Below are 21786 nucleotides of genomic sequence, written 5' to 3' on the forward strand. Positions count from 1 at the left end.
TTAAAATAAACTGATTAATCCTTCTAATGATTCTTTCAAGCATTCCCAGAACATGATTTATTCATCTTATGGTGCTTTTTTCTTCCTGAAAATATACCTCTATCATATTTTAACTCTACCTTTTAGACTCACTCCTACCAAATAATTTCAAAATAATAAGAAAAAGACTTTAAAAACAGGCAAAATATATAAAACAAAAAAGATTAGGAAATATAAATGGCATGACAAAATGAAAAAATACTGATTCATCAACATTCAATAAAATGTAAATTAGAATTATGATGCTATTGTTCATCTATAAAATCGGCAGTTTTTAATGACAATACCTACTACTGACAAAGGAGACAGTCTCATATATTGCTGATAGAAGTGTAAATTTGTATAACCTTTTTAGAGAGGAATTTACACAATATACGTCAAAAGTCAGGATATTTTAAAAAGTTTCTACCATTTGGGGCACCTGGGTGGCTCAGTGGATTAAAAGCATCTAACTCTTGATTTCTGCTCAGGTCATGATCTTAGGGTCCTGGGATTGAGCCCCACATGATCAGGCTCCAAGTTCAGTGGAGAATCCACTTGGGATTCTCTATCTCCCTCTCCCTCTGCCCCTGCCCTCTGCATGCTCATGAGCACTCTCTCTCTCTCAATACATAAATCTTTAAAAAAATTAAAAAGTTCCTACCATTTGATTCATTAATTACAATTCTAAGAGTATTTCCTAACGAAATAATTTGAAATGCACATAATGACTTAAAAACATCTGTCAAGCCATTATTTTTAGTAATGGAAATAATATTAGTATTCAATAATTTAAGAATGTTTAACATACATGTTGGTTCATTCACAAGATGAAATATTACCATTAAAGTACATGTTTTTTCTAAATAAAAGACACAGAAAAATGAACATAAAATATTAGGTGAACAAAGTAAAATGGAACTACATACATATACTCATGCTGGGAAGAAATATGCCAAAATGTTAATAGTGGCTATGTCTGTGTAGTGAAGGTATATCTGATCTTCTTTTTCTTTCCCTAAATTTTATATATTTAAACAAGAGGAAGAAGAAAAGACATCTATACTCTCCTGCCTGAACACATATGCTTCTGCAATATATTTTATATGTAAGTTTGTGCAAAATAAAGTTTTATATTTTTTTACAAACTTCAAAACCTGAATTAGTTTATAACAAATAACAGAATTAAAATAAAATTAGAACTATTAAAAAATAAAATAGTAAGAAAGGATGAGAAAGTAAGTAACAGCTGAGGAAAGCTATTCTAATTAAATTAGGCACAAAATAGGGGCGCCTGGTGGCTCAGTTGGTTAAGCGTCTGCCTTCGGCTCAGGTCATGATCCCAGGGTCCTGGGATCGAGCCCCGCATCGGGCTTCCTGCTCGGCGGGGGGCCTGCTTCTCCCCCTCCCTCTGCTTCTCCCCCTGCTCATATTCTCTCTCTCTCTCTCTCTGTATCCCTGTGTCTCAAATGAATAAATAAAAAAAACCTTAAAAAAAAAAATTAGGCACAAAATAGCCTAAACTAGTTCCTACCCACCAAAGCCAATGTAGAAACAAGATGTGCTGATAGGTTTATCTCATAAAGGCTTCAGAGGAGGATGGAAGGGTAATGTTCCTTGACGGATGTCAGGCAGTGTGTTCAGCACCTAGGCATATCATCCAATCATCACAACCACCCCGGGACACAGATGTTAGTCCCTTTTTTCAGATGTGAAAACTGAGGCTGAAGGTTAAGAAGTAACTTCTACAAAATTAAAAACCTAATAAACTCTTACTCAAGATTTAGATTAGAATTCAGGGTTTTATCTTCAAAGCTTACCTTCTTTCCACTTTAACAAACTACACCTCAAAAAGAAACAAACGTTCATCACAGACTATTTTTCTGAGTCCAGAAAGAAATCTGGTTGCTGGGCCTTCGCAAGAGACAAGAAAATCTATAATAAATAGTGACTTCAATAGTATTAAAAAATATAGAAGTATATTTATGTGGATATCATTTCCTGATTATCACTGAAATCCACCCTCTATCAACTAAATAGCATAAAGAAATATTAGCTGCAGTTCTGTGAAGACAATGGAACTTTGCCTATTAGAACATCAGCTGTCACGATGACTGACCTTCTTCTAACCCAGTTGGGAAAATATTCATATCCTTTATATATGTCTCAGTAAGAATGTCATGTTATCCAAATAAGCCCACAGAATTTCTATTTCTAAAGCTAATCGCTTATTTAACAAGGTTTCTTGCTAAAAAGAAAAGGTAATATTTAAAAATGGAGAAACAACTCCCGGCCAGCTCCCAGGAATCTGTTATAATTTCTACTATGTAATTTTCCTAAAATACTTTCTGCAAATGTTCACTTGGCACATCATATCTACAGCTCTTGGGATACTAAAATGTCAGGAATTTTCACTCCCAAAAGCATACCAGGCCAAAACGTTTTCATCAGCTTACTAAAATTATAAACATGAACAACCCTGCCTAGTTTTGAAAATATACAGATAGAAACACAATATTCTAATGTTGCCTCCTCTAGACATTAATTAGGGTCCCATATATGGTATAAGCTCCAATACAATGCTTCTTTTTCAGTTTTTATTTTATGTTCCTTTCCTGACATTAGATTAGTTGCATTCCATATTCATTTACTCAAAAATTATTTATTGAATCTACAGTATATTAGGCACTGGAGACACAAAAAGCAGGTAAGAAATTGTCATTGTTCTCAACAAGCTCACAGTTTAGTAGGAATAGAGACAATCAAACCAACAACTAATTATAAAAGACTGTAATACACAGTAAAATACATGAATCCATATTCTACTCACCTTCATTAACCCATTTATTCAATGAACAAATATTAACATACCTTATCTATAAACTACCACAAGAAAAATTTATACAGTGAACTCTTAATTATATCAGAGAGGATTAATCATAGCTAAAAAAATAAGAGACAATGAGTGTGGAAAAAAATAAAATTACTAAAACTCTAAATCTACATTTTAAAAAGCAATCTTTTTAATTCCACAGCAAACAATACACAACACTGTCAACTACAAGAATGAATAATCCCTCAACCTCAGTATCAAGTTTGATACTCCTAAATTATCGTTTATGCTTATTTCCTCTTGGATAAGAGCTTAGAATCTTATATGCTGTATGAATTTTGAATCATCTTTTTTATTATCTTAACTCTGATTTGGAGTTACCTATAATTTTCTTTCCACTTAATCTCCAAATTAATGAAGAGGTAACTAAACAAAGTAAAACTTACCTTTCAGCTTGAAGCTTAGTGGTTTTTACTATTAAATCTTGCGTCTGTTCCTTTGCTGCCTAAAATTATAAACATATCTAACATCAGTACATTTCAATATTTTTATACTTCAGAAAACTAATAGTATCACTTACTGAAGTTCAAACTTACAGTGTGCGAGATCCAGAACTCAAAAGTTTAATAAAAAAGGCCAAAAAATAAATAAAATATAAACCAATAAATAAAAATTTAAAAGGCCAAATAGCTGACACAGATGTTTAAAGGCTCATACACTACCTTTACTAAGAGGAACCCACTCAGAGTTCTCAATAGACACATAATGCTAAGGCTTACAAGGAGAAAGGTATCAGGGTGCTAAGGAATTTAACAGTTCATGATGTTTTTAGTGAAACAGAAGTACTGGAAAAGAAGGCTAAGAATGAAAAACGTGAATTCTGTTATGCACATGTGACTTGAGATACCATGAGACCTCTAAATGGAGTTGTAAGGTAAGTCACTGAAATGCTAGTGTGGAACTCAACAGAAATGCCCAAGATGGAGATAAGCATTTGAGAGTTGGAATATACAAATTACTCCTCATATAGGGTTTTGGGGATGATCAGAGACAGCCATATCTAAAGGACAAGTTCCTGGCCAAGTTTTATATTAAGCAATCCTTCCTCCCCCAAGCCAGAGCTAAGAGGATCGGGAATGAAAACTTGATGAAAAGCTATTCTATCCTAAGATTAGGCAAATATTTTAAAGTGGATTGAAACAAAAGACAAATGTAGCTACTTAGATTCTCAAAGAACTAAACATAAGGCAGTTAGAAAAGAGAGGAGAGGGCGCCTGGGTGGCTCAGTTGGTTAAGCGACTGCCTTCGGCTCAGGTCATGATCCTGGAGTCCCTGGATCGAGTCCCACATCGGGCTCCCTGCTCGGCAGGGAGTCTGCTTCTCTCTCTGACCCTCCCCCCCCTCATGTGCTCTCTCTCATTCTCTCTCTCTCAAATAAAGAAATAAAATCTTTAAAAAAAAAAAAAAAAAAAAGAAAAGAAAAGAGAGGAGAAACAACTGGATGTACGGCAGCTGGAGACATGGGGTCCATGCCCTGAAACGACACAGAGTGAGCTAGAATTATGTATAAATAAAGCCACTAGTAAGTGGAAATTACAGTTGAAGTATTTTAACTATGTGGGTCCACTTACACAAGAACTATAGTTCTGTAAATCTCTTTTCTCTTCCTTATGATTTTCTTAGTAACATTTTCTTGTCTCTAGCTTACTTTATTGTTAGAATACAGTATATAATACAAATAACATATAAAATATGTGTTAATGGTTGTTTATGTTAACAGCTTCTGGTCAACAGCAGGCTATTAGTAGTTAAGTTTTGGGGAGTCAAAAGTTATATGCAGATTTTTTGCCTGTGTGGGGGTCAACGCCCCTAACCTCTGGCATTGTTCAAGTGTCAACTGTATAAAGTAGTTACACAAACACATACAGTGGAACATCAGTCTGTTAAAGATAGGATACCAGAGCAAATATGTTAAGATATGGGTCATTTTCATGCTGGAACACTACAATAAAGAGCCAAGCTTCTGCTGCAAATGTTTCTAGAGCTGCATTAGATCTAGACAAAAATCCCTAGCCCACCGCAACTTCTGGGTTCTTAGAGGCCTAATCCTCCTACAGTCTTTCAGATTGTCAATGAAATTTTCTACCTCATTGCTTCATATGGGCATCCCAACAATAAGAATCCCAACCCCATCTCCAGTTGAGTCTGTGTTCCTTGCAACCAAATTATGTGCCTAGCAAATAGTAAATATTTTAAGAAAATAGATTTGAATCTAGGTAATTCAGCAGATCAATAACTTTTAAGGAATGGAGTTGAACACAATGGCTCCCATGGTACTATTCTAAAATTACTACTCTTTAAATCTACTAATTTCTTCAAATTCTTCCTTATCTTTCCTAATGTTGCTTTGCTTTCAAGATCCACTGCCACTTATTGTTGCCTAATATAATTGTTTAAAATATTCCCTCAATTCTAAAATATATTTATATTTTAATATTTGTGAAAAAAGAATGCTTCACAAAATCAATATCAAAAAATGCTTACTAACTTCTTTTTTTAGTCTCAGTCATTATTAAATTGAAGGTATATCTTACAAAAAACACCATCTATTAATCGCTGAAATATGATACTTGATTTCAATGGTATACAATAAGAATTATGCATATTTCCTGACTCTTCATTTATAAATTGTGGTAATGATTCCAAAATAATGTTTAACAATACCAGTGAAGATCATTATCCTAAAACAATTTCCAATTTATCTTAAATGTTAAGGATAATTATTTCTCATTAAATAATAAACACAGGCCTCTAAATGTAATTTATCCAAGCAAATTCACAAAGGGATAAACCACAGCATATAACAATTACTGATTACATTTCTTTTTTTTTTCTTAACATATATTGCATTATTTGTTTCAGAGGTACAGATCTGAGATTCAACAGTCTTGCACAATTCACAGCGCTTACCAGAGCACATACCCTCCCCAGTGTCTATCACCCAGTCACCCCATCCCTCCCACCCCACCCCCCACTCCAGCAACCCTCAGTTTGTTTCCTGAGATTAAGAATTCCTCATAACTGGGCGCCTGGGTGGCTCAGATGGTTAAGCGTCTGCCTTCGGCTCAGGTCATGATCCCAGGGTCCTGGGATCGAGTCCCGCATCGGGCTCTCTGCTCCTTGGGAGCCTGCTTCTCCCTCTGCATCTCTCTCTCTCTGTCTCTCATGAATAAATAAATAAAATCTTTAAAAAAAAAAAAAAAAAAAAAAAAAAAAGAATTCCTCATAACTGATTACATTTCTAAAAGTATCTTGTAATAATCATTTCTAAAATGTCCTAAATCCAAAGTATTTTGAAAAATATGAGCTAATTTAATTAGTCCTGTGTACAACATCCTAAAATGAAAAAATAATACTTTTTTCTATGAATGAATAAATTAAAAACATTATTCTAGAGTTGATAGTCTGAGTGGGTACTATTAAAATTCCAACAACACTACATGCAAATAAATCAGTGCCAATGGATGAACAAAACTTTCAAAATCACAGATCTAATCCCTAATCTGAGAATCAAAATTGAATGTAAACAACAAGTAGTATAAAATATTTTTAAATATTCAGTTTATTTTTTTATTTATTTTTTATTTTTTATTTTTAAAGATTTTATTTATTCATTTGAGAGAGAGAGAATGAGAGAGAGCACATGAGAGGGGGGAGGGTCAGAGGGAGAAGCAGACTCCCTGCCGAGCAGGGAGCCTGATGTGGGACTCGATCCAGGGACTCCAGGATCATGACCTGAGCCGAAGGCAGTCGCTTAACCAACTGAGCCACCCAGGCGCCCCTAAATATTTAGTTTAAAAAGCTATGAGAGAATCTTTTGCAAGTGATGAAAATGTACATCTTCATTACGGTAGCTGTTTCATGGGTATAGAATTGTCAAAATGCACTGATTTGTACACATCAAATGGATGCAGTTTATTACTGTAAATCAATTTTTCCTCAATAAAATTGATATAAAAAAAGAAAGAAGGGCTCACGCCATTATAAGGAAAAAATAGGACTGGTGGGTGCAAAGAAAATACAAAGGACAAAACCAAAGAGGATGTTTTGTGGTTTAAAATACTTATAATCTGTTTTGAAAATAGCATGAAGAATAAAAATACTTTGATCTTTTCACATCTACAAATAGCTATGATAAAAGGATAAAAATACAATTAAAGATAAAAATTAGAAAACAAGAGATGCTGCCCCCTAAAACAGGAACTTAAGTAATCCCACAATACCAAATATAAAAATAATACTACAAAAGAAACACAAGTGTATATAATACAGAAAACCTTATAGAGTGTAATTTGAGAAAAGGCATTAAATCATGGAAGCCAGAAGATGAGAAAAGGAAATAAAGAGAAAGTTAGAGAAACAGAATAGTCATATAAAATTACTAAGCAACAAAAGTAATATTGCAAAAAATGTAAAATGACAATAATTAGCAAAGATTTTATGACTATTTAAGTAATATGTAATTCATAAGGACCTAAGGTTGAACAATAGATATGCCAGTACTGAAATTTAGTTAAGACTAGGAAAGCTAAAATCTTAGAGAAACAGGAAACTGGTTCTAGAGATAGATCATGCAAGTAGCTTAGGACTGATCTGTGGAATATGCATAGATTAATGATTCTTCCTAGAATCACTGTAGCTGTCAATAGTTCCAGGAGAATCTTAAAGGTATAAGTTTTAAATAAAAATGTGAAGGTATTAAACATAATCATGACTGACTCTTAAGAGGAACCCTATTCTATTCACTATTCCAAAATTATATAAATGGGGGTAATTAGGTTAAATCTTAACTCTGTAATCAAACTAGAAGTTTCAAACTACTTTACTTCACTTTTATTTTTTTTTTAATTTTATTATGTTATGTTAGTCACCATACAACCTATCATTGGTTTTTGATGTGGTGATCCACGATCCATTGTTTTCATATAACACCCAGTGCTCCACGCAGTACGTGCCCTCCTTAATACCCATCACCAGGCTAACCAATCCCCCCTCCCCCCTCCCCTCTAAAACCCTGTTTGTTTCTCAGAGTCCATAGTCTCTCATGGTTCATCTCTCCCTCTAAATCCCAGCCCCCCATGTTTCCCTTCCTTCTCCTAATGTCCTCCATGCTATTCCTTATGTTCCACAAATAAGTGAAACCATATGATAATTGACTTTCTCTGCTTGACTTATTTCACTTAGCATAATCTCCTCCAGTCCCATCCATGTGGATGTAAAAGTTGGGTATTCATCCTTTCTGATGGCTGAGTAATATTCCATTGTATATAGGACCACATCTTCTTTATCCATTCATCTGTTGAAGGGCACCTCGGCTCTTTCCACAGTTTGGCTATTGCAGACATTGCTGCTATCAAACTACTTTAATAAACAGATGTAGAATTATAGATATTTTCCTGAGATTTTTTTTTTTTTTTGTGGGGAGGCTGAGCACAAAACATAACTAAGCTGGGTCTTTGTTAGGCATAGCTTTAGTCTGGACTTATTCCTAAGACTTTCTACTAAGGCACTAATTCCTGCTAGATTGGGGATATTATGAGATTGAGAGGTTTATCAAAATTCTATACAGTTAGCTCTACACTGACTAGATCAAAATATAAAGGCATCTGGAGTTAACTAAACATTATCAGTAAACCATCACCCAAAATACGCATTTATAGTTAAAAAAAAGCATAATATTTATACTTGCATTTCCTATAGGACATGATATATTAGCTATCCATACATCTTGTAGATCTAGCTAACAATTTTTGAAAGCTTACTTTGAGCCAGGAACTACACTAAAATCCAACCATTACACAGTACCTGTAGGCGACTTGTCATATCTTGACAACAATTGCTCATTGCTTGAACATCTTCATTTATGCTTTCAAGTTCCTGAAAAGGAAAAAAAGTAACAGCAAGCATTGCATATATTGTTAAAGAAATTCTCTTTTCTTAGCCAAATCCTTATTTTCATCTCATGAATTTTTTTTTTTTTTTTGCCCAAGCATGACAAAAGATCCCATATTTAAGATTGGAAAAATTAAAAAGAATAACATCTAGTGTTAGAAAAGATATAAAGAAATTAGTAAATGCTTTTTGAAGAGGGTGACAATAGGAAATGGCAAATGCTTTAAGAATATTAATACCTCTTCATTCAGGTATACTAACACTAAGATTTATCCTAAGGAATGAATCAGGTAAGTGTGCAACAATATATGTAAGAAGATCAACACAGAGTGGCCTAAAACAAAAGGAAAATGTGAAACATTTCCAACCACACAATGGGAATCTGTGCATATATTAACAATGACTATATATATGTATGTGTGTACATATATATATGTTTATATATATAGGCATAAAAGATGTCTATATATGATTTTTAAAAAGTATTATGAAACAATACATATCATACCTCCCATTTTAAAAAAAGTACATATATATATATATATACACACACACACACACACACACACACATACAGAAGAACACAAGAAAAGCAAGGCAATAAAATGCTGACAAAAGTTATTTCTGGGTGATAGGATAATAAGCAATTGCTCTGGCTTCTGATCTTATCTAACTTTTCTATAGTGAATTATTTGTAACTTTTAATTAATAAAAACAAGCAAATATGAAAACCCAATAAACTAAAAATTGTGCCTCCTCTACCTTGTGGAAAGTCATCACACAGTAGATCATGCCACAAAGCTGGCAATCTTCTCAGTAACATTCTCTCCCTGTGTACTTCCTCCTCTAGCCCCCTCCAGGTACATGGGAATGTAACTGGTCATTAAGTCCTATCATTTATACCCTTACTGCATGTATCTTATCCATTTCTTTTTTTTTTTTAAAGATTTTATTTATTTATTTAATTGACAGAGAGAGAGAGACAGCGAGAGAGAGAACACAAGCAGGGGGAGTGGGAGAGGGAGAAGCAGGCTTCCGGCCGAGCAGGGAGCCTGATGCGGGGCTCGATCCCAGGACCCTGGGATCATGACCTGAGCTGAAGGCAGTCGCTTAACCAACTGAGCCACCCAGGCACCCTATCCATTTCTTTTTTACTACTCTAACAACTACTACTTTAGTTCAGGTCAATTGGTATCTCTTATGTGAACTGACAAAAAAAAAAAAAGTTTTCCAACAGGTCTCCCAGGCTCTACACTTTTTACCAAACCATCCTCTCCAGTCCTTATTGAATCAATGAAAAATATTATATGAAAAAATGACATCACAAAATCATATTTAGCTTTATACTGCACTACTATCTTTTTTTTCCCCAATTCAATTTGGTGTCACACAACAGAAAGACACACAAGGAAGTTTCAGTGGTAGACAGCAGACAATCCCTTTCAACAGAATACCCAGGCCTTCAAATAGAAGCATGACTGGCTTATGAAGGAATGAGCCAATCAGAGGGCAAGAGATAAGAAAGCTGCCCAGTGAGGCCATAAACAAAGTGTGAGGACAAACCAGTTAGAAAACCACTTATCAGAATATGAGCATAAATCTAAGTTCTAGAAGTAAGATTTTTCTCCCTTCTTTCTATGAAGTACTTTGAATTATAAATATCATAGCACCAATATTTTCAAATGTTACTCACCATACTTAACAACAAATAGCATATAAATCAAATCATTAAATGAAGTCCTAAATTGCTTTGAGGTGAACAGTAAAAAAAAAAAAAAAAGCATGATTTCAAAATATCAATATTAGCAATAGCAGAAACCTAAGTAAACTAATCTCACTATTCCCTTAAATCTCACTGTGTAATCTAATACGAATAGCACTATGACATTATCAGCCAGCTAGGTCAAGAATAACTACTCGTAATATTTACTTTAGCCATAATAATATACCAAATGGACCTGATTTGTCAGGTCCATGTATATGGAATAATATAAATTACATCTCTGAATATCTGACTTCAATGCAGAGTTTTGATGACTGTAATTCAATGGCCTGTATATTACGTATAAAGTCTTTATTTGAACTTAGGGCAAACTGTCTTCCCCTGCCCCCCAATTAAATAAAATTGTAGGCTGGGAAATACAACTGGTGTATGATAAACTTTTTAAAAACTTTTTATTGTGGAAAATTTTCAAAAATATCCAAAAGTTGAGATAATATGAATGCCAATATACATATCACCCAGCTTCGACCACTCTTGTTTCATCTATTTCTCTACCCACTTTCTACTTCTCCCCCATTCCTTTCTCCCTCCCTCACAAACTGAATTATTTTCTGTTCATGATATTTTATCATTTCATTCATAAACATCAGTATATGCTTCTAAGAAGATTCAAAAAACATAATGCCATTTTCACATCTAAATATTTAACAATAATCTCTTAATATCAAATATCTAGTCAGTGTTCCAATCTCCCCAGCTGTCCCAATTTTTATTTATTTTTTTTTTTTTTATTTATTTTTTTTTTGTCTTTTTTTTTATTGTTATGTTAATCCCCATACATTACATCATTAGTTTTATCAGCTGTCCCAATTTTTAAATAATTATTGCAAGTCAGGAACCAACTAAGATTCACAAATAGCAACTTGCTGCAATTTCTCATTTCTTTTTTTAATCTATACAGTCTCACTTCCCCCTACTTTTTTTCTTTTTCTTACAATTTATTTGTTGAAGAAACCAGCTCATTTGTCTCTACAGTTCCCTATATTCTATATTTGCTGACTACATATTTGTGGTGTTAACATATTTCTCTGACCCCAGTATTTCCTATAAACAGGCAGTTAGATCTAGAAGCTTGATTATATTCTGGTTCAATTTTCTGGCAAGAATTTTTCATAGGTGGTGTTGTATACCCTTATTAGGAGTGACAGATACGGCGTTAGCAGCTTTTTGTGGGGTTAGCAGCTTTTTGTGAGGTTAGCTGCTAGTGATGACCAACAGCTAGACCAGTGGTGCTCAACCAGGGCAATTTTGTCCCCCGATGGGGCATTTGGCAGTGTTTGTAGACATTCTTGGGTGAACAACTGAAGAAGAAGTGGTACTACTGGTATTTAGTGGATAGAAGCCCTGGATGCTGTTCAACATCCTAAACACAGAGGATAGTCCCCACTTGTCTGACCCAAAATGTAAAATAGTGCCAAGCTGAGAAACCTTGAACTAGATCCATAAATTTAACAGTGGTGGCAAAATCTTCTCATCTTCTATCATTCCTTCTTCATTTATTAGAATAAAGCTATAAAGAGAAGCCTCCCCTCAACAACTGTATGTAAATGGAACAAAAGACAGGATAAATGCTTGACTCTTTCCTTTTATTTAGCAGTTTTCAAAATAAGTTAGTTCCCTTATATCCACGAAATATAACCAACGAGGGTTCTGTTCGGTTTTTAGATCAGTATGAATTTGTGGGTTTAAACATGTTTGATATGTTTTAGTCCACTGAGTTATTCTTATTGATGCTCTAATCATCCTCTCTCTGGACAAGAGAAGCCTCATCTAGTTAGCTCCGAAGTTCTTCTGTCACTTTCCCAAGGGTCTCAGATAGCTTCCCTGCTTTCTGATATTTGTAAGATTGTTCCTTTCAGTGGGAAACGGTATTTAGGACCACAATCTGGATGTGCTCATGGATACCCTTTCTATTCTTACAAACACTACCAAACTGTCCTTCCAACCTTCCAGATTTTTAGCCTCAGTCAATGAAATCTTTCTAAACTATTAAATATCATCTGTTTATTAATTAGTCACTGAAACTATATATAACACTTTCATACAACTCATACAGAATATGTGATATTAATAAAATTAACAACATATTGCAAAAGTAAAATATAATAACATAATAAAATTCATTTTTACCCTACAGTGAGTAGTCTGCTCACTCAAGTATGATAAATTATTACTTATGCCAGAAGTAACTGATCTTAATTAATCTGAAAATTTCCTAATTTATGATGTGCTAAAGTAACTCAATCCTAATTAATCTTCAATGGAGAAGTGATTATCCAAAGGAGGTTTATTCAGTGAGGAAAAATTTCCACTGGAAAATCATTTAAAGAAATGTTTTTTCTTGTTTTTGTTGTTAGAAAAGCAAAAATTTCTAAGAGAATATCCTAGAACAAATGTTACAACTTTCTAAGAAGCAGCATTAGTGGAGGTCACAGATTCCAAAATCACACTAATTGAAGGACCTGATGCTTCTGGAGTAAGTAGTTTTCTATTTGAACATGGTATGTGAACAGCAAACATATCAACCCAATTCATAAAAATACTTAGCACAGAGTTAGGCATACAGTAAGTTCTCAATAAATGTTAAATGAAAAGAATTTACATACTTCCTTCACCTCCTTGAAAATGCTGACAAATTCTTCATTGATGGCCAAACTTCTGCGTTCAATATCTCCACGTAAATTTCTTCGAGTCCGTAAACTGTTTTCAACAAAAAAGGTTGAAAGTGCCTTGAGAGCTTCCAACATCTCCTACACAATTGATAATAGAAGACAATTACTGGGGCCAATTTTCAAATGTTTTCCTAATCTCAAGCCAAATTTTAATGAAATTATTTTCAAATGTTTCCATTAAATAAGCAAAAAATACCAGGTGATCTTCACATTACTGAATAGTAAACTTATTTCCAAAACACTGTTAAGGATCTACTTACTTTTATATTGCGGCATGTATACATGTATATACATCACTGCAAAATAGTTTGTAATTTTAAAGACCGCAAATACCCTTAATGTCCGTCTAAAGTGAACTGGTTAAAGAAATTATGATATATCCATTTTAACAAAGATGAAAATTCTTTATGTACTTATATAATACAAACTTCAAGATACAGTAAGTGAAATAGCAAGGTACACAAACAGTTGTAATACCAACTGTTAAAAAAGAAAAAGGACTATATACATGCATACTTCCTGATGAATGTGTAAACTATCTCTGGAAGGATATATATAAGAAAGAAGTACCACCTGTAGCCTCCAGGCTAGGAACTGAGTAACTGGGAGCAGAACTTAGAGGAAGGCCTCTCTGAGGTGACTTTTGAACTGAGGCCTAAGTAATAGGAAAGGCATCCATGGGGACAAAGCAGTTCACAGGCAGAAAAAGCTGTGAGTACAAAGACCCTAAAGCAGCAGAAAGGCCAGTATGACTGAAGCTGTGGGACACTACTAGACGCTTTGGGGAAAGGAGTAATGTAATGTGTTTTAGATGTTTAAAAGTTTATTCTAACTTTGTGAGGAGAGCAGATCGGGGGGGAAGGCAAGAAAGGAAGCAGGTAGGAAGAAACTAAAATAACCCAAGCAAAGATTTGATAGTGACTTAGAACAAGAAAGTAGCACTGCAGGTGAAAAGAAGGAGATATTCCAAAACAACTTTTTTCAAGGTAGAGCCGAGAGGATTTGTTAATGGACTGAATGTAAGAAGTGAAAAAAATGACAGGAATCAAAAATTATTTAATACACTTTTTGCTCGTCTGGGTAAGTGATGTTCTTTACTAACAGTAGAAAGCAGAACCAGTTTGGAGAAAAACCAAGAGTCTGGCTATGTTAAGTTTTTATGATGTTGATCAGGTAACTAATGAGAAGTGTCATGTAAGCAACAGACTATACAAATCTGGAGCTCAGTAGAGATGTCAAGAACAGGGTTATAAATTTGAGAATCATCACCCTTTTTGTTATTTAAAACCATGAAAGTGAGAGTTCTCCTACAGAGAGAATATGCATAGAGGAGAGAAGGGAGAAGACCAAGCCCAGAATATCTAACTCCAAATATAAATTCCTACACCTGAACTAACATATATTGTAATGGGCTTACCCTTCTATGTTTCAGTTAAAACGTTATTTTGCAATATTGGCTGGACTGACAAAAATAGTAAAGCTATTTAAATTCAATTTAATATTTAAGAAAGCACTACAAAGATTTATGTACAAAAAAAAGAAAAACCATAAAATGAAACCATTTCTTTTGACTATAACCTTGAAATGTCCTAGGCCTGGCTCAAGGAAGTAGTCCGAAAGTGATGAATGAACAAAATCACACAGACAGCTGCAAATTACAGCTTCACCGGTTATTGGTTACATGATTTAACCTTGTTACACTCTTTCAATACGTTATTTTTCTCTTGAGTAAAAAGGAGATAATGTTATCTACATCACAGCAGCTGTATTAAATGAGATAATAGGTGTCAGTATTAGACACATTAAACAATAAGCTGTATGATAAAATTAACATTTAATAAGAAATGGTAAGTGCTGGGCACTCTGCTGAGCACTTAAGATTCTCTTGTCAATTGAATCCTCACAACAACCCTGAGAAAGTTACCAGCAGTATTCTCAACTTAGAAATGATGAAAAATAAGCTTAGAGAAATTAAGGGGCTTACTCAAATCATAATGCTTCAGTTTGATGGTTATATCTAATAAATAGGTGGCCCCAGAGCCCATCTTACTATATTAGGTTATTTTTTTACACACAAATTCTTATTGACAGCTTATTTTCGGTTACCTACAAATTTATCTATAAAGTTCTCTCACTTCTACATATATTTTTTCTTTATGGCATGACCAATTTCCCTAAAGACTCAATGATACAGAAGAGACAACCAGCTACGACAGAAGCTGGATGGATGAGTTTCAGGAGGTACTTGGGAGAGGATGTGGACGGTTTATCTTGTGAAGAAACACAGCATGAGCCCACATATCACAGGCGGAGCTTAGCTAACAACAAAAACTAGTAGTACATAGTATTTCATCTGAGCCCTGAGCAAGCAGTTCTTCCGCGCTGCAAATTATTTCAGTCGTTCTCACCCGTCAGTGGAAATGCTCAATTATGCCTACCCCGGTTCTCCAGTTCCTCCTCACCCCCATTGACGTTGCCTAGTCTTGTAATTTACTCTTGCATGGGTTTCTAATCCTGCCCTGGGCTCTCCTCTCCCCCTGTTCGGACTCCCGAACACCTCCCGGGTAGGAGACTCCACCGTTTGCCTCCCGGAGCGAGAGCCTTCCAGGAACAGGTTTTCCAAATGGGGGGGACACCCAAGACACCTCTTCGCTTTTCCAGGGACTCCTCGGCCTCCCCCTTCTTACCGGTCCCACGTCGGATCCCGCGGGTCTGCGGTCCCCTCCACGGAGGGACGAAGGGATGAGGGAGTGGGTGCCGAACAGACGCCGCCCCCGGCCAGCCTCAGCTCGGCGGGCGACGCGGGACCCCGGGCCCTGCCAGCTCTGGTTACCTTGTCGTTGTCCAGCCGCGTCTCCAGGATCTTATTCAGCTTCCGCGACAGCGGGTTGCTGGTCTGCGCCGGGACCCCGCCTGCCCCATTGCTGAGGCCGTTGGCAGCCCCGGACGCGGGTACTGCCACTACCTCCCCGCCGCCCTCGGCCATAGTGTCGCAGGCCCCGCCCCCAGCTCCGTGGCAGCCACCTCGGCCTTAGGCTGGGACGCACGCCAGCTGCGCGACTACTGCGCATGTGCACGGTCTGCCGCGCATGCGCCCCGGGTCGCGGAAGGCTCTGTGCGGACTGCCTAGCTCAGCCTGGCTGCTGGAAGGGCGGGGAGGTTAGAGAACTTAGGGGTAAGCGGGTGGATCCTTAGGGTGGGAAGGGGAGACTGGTGGGAGGTTTCTCAAAATGGTCTGAAATTTAATTATGTTTAAAGTTTGGGTATTAAGATTTATGGGATTAAAAGGATTTCGGAATCCTGAATCTATGAAAGTCTAAGCTAAGCATGAGTAACATACACTGACACCTGTTCCTGGCATATAAATTCAGTAAAAGTTAGTTCTACAGTAATTAAATCCACTTTACCTGAATTCTCTTGTTTTTTAAGTATTTATTGAAGCATATTACATGCTAGGTACTCAGGTAGGTATTGGGGGATCTACATTATATGTCTGAGAAAAAGGAGTTAAATGTTAACAAGATTGTGATGAGCGCTCGGAGGGTGCTGAAATGCAGTGAAAGAGAATAGTGGAAGGAGGGTCCTACTTTACCCAGGAAGGTCTGGTAAGGAGTTGACATTTAACCTGAGATTTGAAGGAAAATCTGAAACATAGGGTGAAATCATTCCCAGGTAGGAGAAAGTGTAAATGCAAAGGTCCAAAGACAAGAAGAAACTTGGGTGTTCCACGAATTGGCCAAAGCCAGTGTAGTTGTAGAGTAACAGATGAGGAAGTGAGTAAGAAGATGAAAAATAAATTCTCAGGAGGGTCTAGATAACAAATATGGTTATTTTTAAATTTCTTCTCTCACTTTTTAAAATTTGGATCAGAGTAAAATATCTGAACTTCTTGTTTAGTATTTTTCTGAAACACTAACCATTTAGCTTTGGTCCTTAATCTGCCTTATGCCATATGTGTATGTATAGATAGACACATATACATATGTGTGTGTGTGTGTGTGTGTGTGTATTACATATATATACCTGACAAAATCACTTATCCCAATTCTGGCAAATAAAGAAGAAATGGCTCAATTAGCAAAAAGAAAAGACCCTAAAGGCCCTGTGAATTCAATAAATGTTGAAGAAAATTTTAAATTGCTACTGAGAGAAAGTGAAGAGGAGGGAGGGAGGGGAGCAAGAGAAAGAGAAACTGGAAACAATCAGTGTCCATCAGTAAAGTACTGAATAAATAAATTATGGTCTGTTCACTCAGTACTATGCTATGCAATTTATCTGCTGTGAAGGAAATTTAAATGCTAATGTGGAAATAATTCCAAAATATAATATGTGAAAAAAGCAAGGTGCATTATAGTGCATATAGTGCATATGATCCCTTGTAGATACATGTAAATTTAAGCTTTTTCGTTTTTTTCAGGATGGCATTCCTGTGAAAGGGAGGCTTTCACTTTTTATTTTGTACCTTTCCAAATGGATTGAAAATTTCTAATCTTACCCATGTGCTACTGAATATATTAACAGAGATTATTCAGGTAGAGTAATATGGCCTAATTTTCTTTGCTCACTTGTACTTCTCTGAATTTGCAATTGTAAAAAAAAGAAACAAAATCATTTGAGAATTAGAATAATATGTGGTAGTATGAGGATGGAAATTATTGTACAGTTTAAACATTCAAAGCCATTTGTATGTTTTTTAATGTTTACTTAATTATCATATGTTCTATAAGGCTAACTATAAATTTTAAGTTAAGTGCTTAAAATCAATATTTTTCCAAAGTTAAAGTAAATATTTGGGTGAGCCTCATCAGAAACCTGTTATATATGTATATACATAAAATTAAACATAAAGGTTTTCTTTTCGTGAAAATGTGAAAGATAAGTTCATATATTGAGCTCTTTAATATACTAGAGCACTAAAAGAATGAAAAGACAGGCTCTGATTTAAATATTTTAATTTCATGGGAAAATAAATACATGCATGTTGAAGAGTGAAGGAGTCTCACGTCCCTACAGAGGAACCATGCTGTAGAGTAAAACATGGAGATTCTTACCTTCCAAGTCATGGTTGAAAGGAGGACCTCCCCAAAATCCCCCTCTTCTCCTTTGGATGGTTATTTAAGCTTTCTTGCTCTTTGGCTTCTGAAATAAGTGGAAGTCACGTAATAGTGGTCACTGTGGCTTCATCAAAATGTATGATTTATTAAGCCACATCTGGTGAGTGGTAGAATTTTCAACCCTCTCTACTTTTCACTGCATTAATAGCAATAGCTCCTATTCCTTAGCATTCAAATGTATTGATAATCAGGCTCAATGCTAGATCTTTTTAATATGCTGTTCTTATCTTGATAACTACCCTGCAGCATAAGGATCATTACCATGTTGTCATGTAACTAGTACTCTGTTATTGATGAGTAATCCAAGACTAAGAATCTTTGTTCATGGGCCCAAGTGAACAAACTTTGTGGGTAGTTAGGAAGAAGGATGACTGACATCCAGAATAATTTTGTTCATCTGATTATTAAGAACTTCCATTGCAGGGGCGCCTAGGTGGCTCAGCCGTTAAGCATCTGCCTTCGGCTCAAGTCATGATCCCAGGGTCCTGGGATCTAGCCCCACATCGGGCTCCCTGCTCAGCAGGAAGCCTGCTTCTCCCTCTCCACTCCCCCTGCTTGTGTTCCTGCTCTCGCTATCTCTTTCTGTCAAATAAATAAATAAAATCTTAAAAAAAAAGAACTTCCATTGCAATGGAGGCTACATGGTCCTCCAAAGCCTTGCCATTAGTAGGCATATTATTCCAGAGTGCCCACAGGTGATAATTTGATTAACTTATTTAGTCATTGCAAGCCATAGGCTGCCCAAATCCCATCCCTTAATATTAGCCAGTTTTATTATTAGACCAGATAGAAAATACTTGATTTTCCCATCTTTTCCTTAGGGATTAGTTGCTATTGGACAAACCAAATAATCCTTGTGAAAGCTGGAGAACCAAGCTCAGGAAATAGGCAGAAGCAGAGGGAAGCCATGTAGCCAGAACTATGGCTGAAATTACTCCACGACCAATTTGTTGAAGATGTCACTAGCCCCCAAGCTGAACCCTAGATTCTTTGGTTGATTCCGTACGTTGCACCCACCACTGGCCATATTGACACTGCTGTCATTGGAAATAGCTGTGCCACAGACCCACCTCTGGGAAAAATTCTCCACAGTGCCAGTTCCTTTGTGTCCTTGGATTGTGTTTCTATGTTTGTGTGTCTGATTAGTTGAACCTAAAGCATGTGCCCATGCTCTAGTTTCTGGAAAAGCTGAGAAATCGAGTATGAGAGTTTTAGCTTTCATTTTTAGTTAAATCAGTTTCTCTGTGGAAGTCCTCCTACTCCTAGTGTGTTCTGTCTTTGCTGCGTATTTCTCTCAGGGACTTTGAAGTAATGATCCCACGTTTCCTATGCATCTTTAATAAGGACTTCCTAACCCTTTCTTCATACCTCTTATTATTTTTTTTAAGATTTTATTTATTTATTTGGGACAGAGAGAGAGAGGGAGAGAGAGAACATACGAATGGTGAATGGTGGTGGGGAGGCAGAGGGAGAGGGAAAAGCAGATTCCCTGCTGAGCAGGGAGCCCGAGGCGGAACTCGGTCCCAGGACCCTGAGATCATGACCTGAGCTGAAGGCAGACGCTTAACCGACTGAGCCACCAGGCGCCCCATTCATACCTCTAATTATTTGCCTTTACTGCTCAGTCCTCACTCTTTAGGCATTGAGGCTTCTCACATTGAAATATATCCTGATTTCTCTGTTCTCTTTGATACTCCATGAATTTTGAAAGCTGCCTTAAGTTTCTCATTTTCTTTTTTATTCAGGCATATGTCCTGCTGTAGTTCTCATCCTTCCATTTGTCTTTTTTTTTTTTTTTTAAAGATTTTTTATTTATTTATTTGAGAGAGAGAGAATGAGAGACAGAGAGCATGAGAGGGAGGAGGGTCAGAGGGAGAAGCAGACTCCCTTCTGAGCAGGGAGCCCGATGCGGGACTCGATCCCGAGACTCCAGGATCATGACCTGAGCCGAAGGCAGTCGCTTAACCAACTGAGCCACCCAGGCGCCCCCTTCCATTTGTCTTTAAAATTCTCTGGAACCTTAGCAATCATGAGTGTAATGATCTCACACCTTTGTAGCAATACAATGATTTCAAATCTTCTTCAAATAAAATTGGCAGGGTGGATAACTGTGTGTGGCTGATCTGACTGAAGCATGGGTCAGGCCCCCTGCCCTTTCTCCACTAAGTATAGCCCCTTCTTCATCTGTACAGCCTACTCTAGGCTCCTGGATCACTTGGAGTTCGGGGTTGCAAAGTAACTGACAGGGTAACTTATTAGAAGGATCTGAAGGCTCAAAGGACTGAAAGGAAGGCTGAAAACTCAACTGGGAACCAGCAGGAATAGATCTCAGTGGCTAGAACCACTTGGTGTTTAGGACACTCCTGCTGGTTCTGTTTTGTGTGTGTGTGTGTGTGTGTGTGTGTGTTCATTTTTTTTGTTTTTAATTTTGCCTCAGCTCAACATTAAAAGTCCTGAAGCAAGTCCACTTTGGCCATATGCCCATCCATTGGTCAGGACATCATGATTTACAATCCCAACCCAATAGTACACAACACCAGAAAGGTAATTCTGGCCAACCTAACAGCTATAAATTTGTGGTCTGGGTGACAGATAAGGAAGGAATCTATATAAGAAAGGTGCAAAAGCAACAACATAGTAAAGATATTAGTTATAACCACAGCACAGGGGAGAGGTGGGCACTGTCCTGCAGATTTCATTAACTTTGAGCTGACAGCAGAAGTTAATTGCAACTGAGTAGGGTAAGAGCTATAATTAGGCAATTATATTTAGGAAGGAGTTATAGTAAGAGTTGTATCAGAAATTATAGTAAAAATAAAATGGCTAAGAATAGCCAGATGAAACCATTTGTGAGAAAATGCAAGGATTTGAAAAACCTCCTTTCTATATGAACAGGTTTGGTATATTAACAGGCAGCTCAGGAAGTTATTCTGGAAATGACCACTAGGTTCCAAGTCCCTGTCCAGAATCTCTGATCACCATCTGAAATTTTTTGAATAAAGAGATGATAAAAGACTTAGCAACTCCAGGAAGATGTAAATATAACCAGAGAAAAGAGAATGATAAAATCAAATCCTTGGAATCGCTATATCTATACCAAATTTAAAAGGTTAAGTGCAAATCTAGGTGACCACAGCTGCAGAAAATAAATGAAAAAGAAAATGGGAAATTTGAGCAGTATATAATCATCTAAAAAATGTGTGTTGCCTTCTTTTTAAATCTGATATATTAAATCTGACATATTAAACATAACTTTAAAGTGTTTTTGTGATTTTAAATTTAATAGGTACAATATTTGATAAATTTTTAACAGTATTTATAAGTTTAAATAAATCTGAATCATCAAATCTTTATTATTAGGTGTAAAAGTATCATTTAAGAACTTAAAGAAATTTTGTATGTTAGATTTGTAAT

At 36.2% G+C, this 21786-nt stretch overlaps 1 protein-coding gene across 2 annotated transcripts in view; it reads right to left on the minus strand.

The window, feature by feature from the left end:
• The window catches only part of COG6 (component of oligomeric golgi complex 6), an 89979-nt gene extending 73668 nt beyond the window's left edge, over positions 1 to 16311 (minus strand). The window contains exons 1-4 of one of the 2 annotated variants that reach the window (XM_032403106.1): positions 16092 to 16311; positions 13193 to 13336; positions 8717 to 8788; positions 3298 to 3356 (exon numbers count right to left, since the gene is read on the minus strand). In XM_032403106.1, the coding sequence (XP_032258997.1) occupies positions 3298 to 3356; positions 8717 to 8788; positions 13193 to 13336; positions 16092 to 16244 (428 nt within the window). In that variant the 5' untranslated portion in view covers positions 16245 to 16311. The remainder of the gene's footprint in view (positions 1 to 3297; positions 3357 to 8716; positions 8789 to 13192; positions 13337 to 16091) is intronic. The other variant, XM_032403107.1, reaches the window with a different exon arrangement.
• Between the last annotated feature and the right edge of the window lie 5475 nt (positions 16312 to 21786).

Source organism: Phoca vitulina, unplaced genomic scaffold, assembly GCF_004348235.1.
Source record: "Phoca vitulina isolate PV1807 unplaced genomic scaffold, GSC_HSeal_1.0 scaffold5, whole genome shotgun sequence".
In the NCBI taxonomy this organism is placed as follows: Eukaryota; Metazoa; Chordata; class Mammalia; order Carnivora; family Phocidae; genus Phoca; species Phoca vitulina.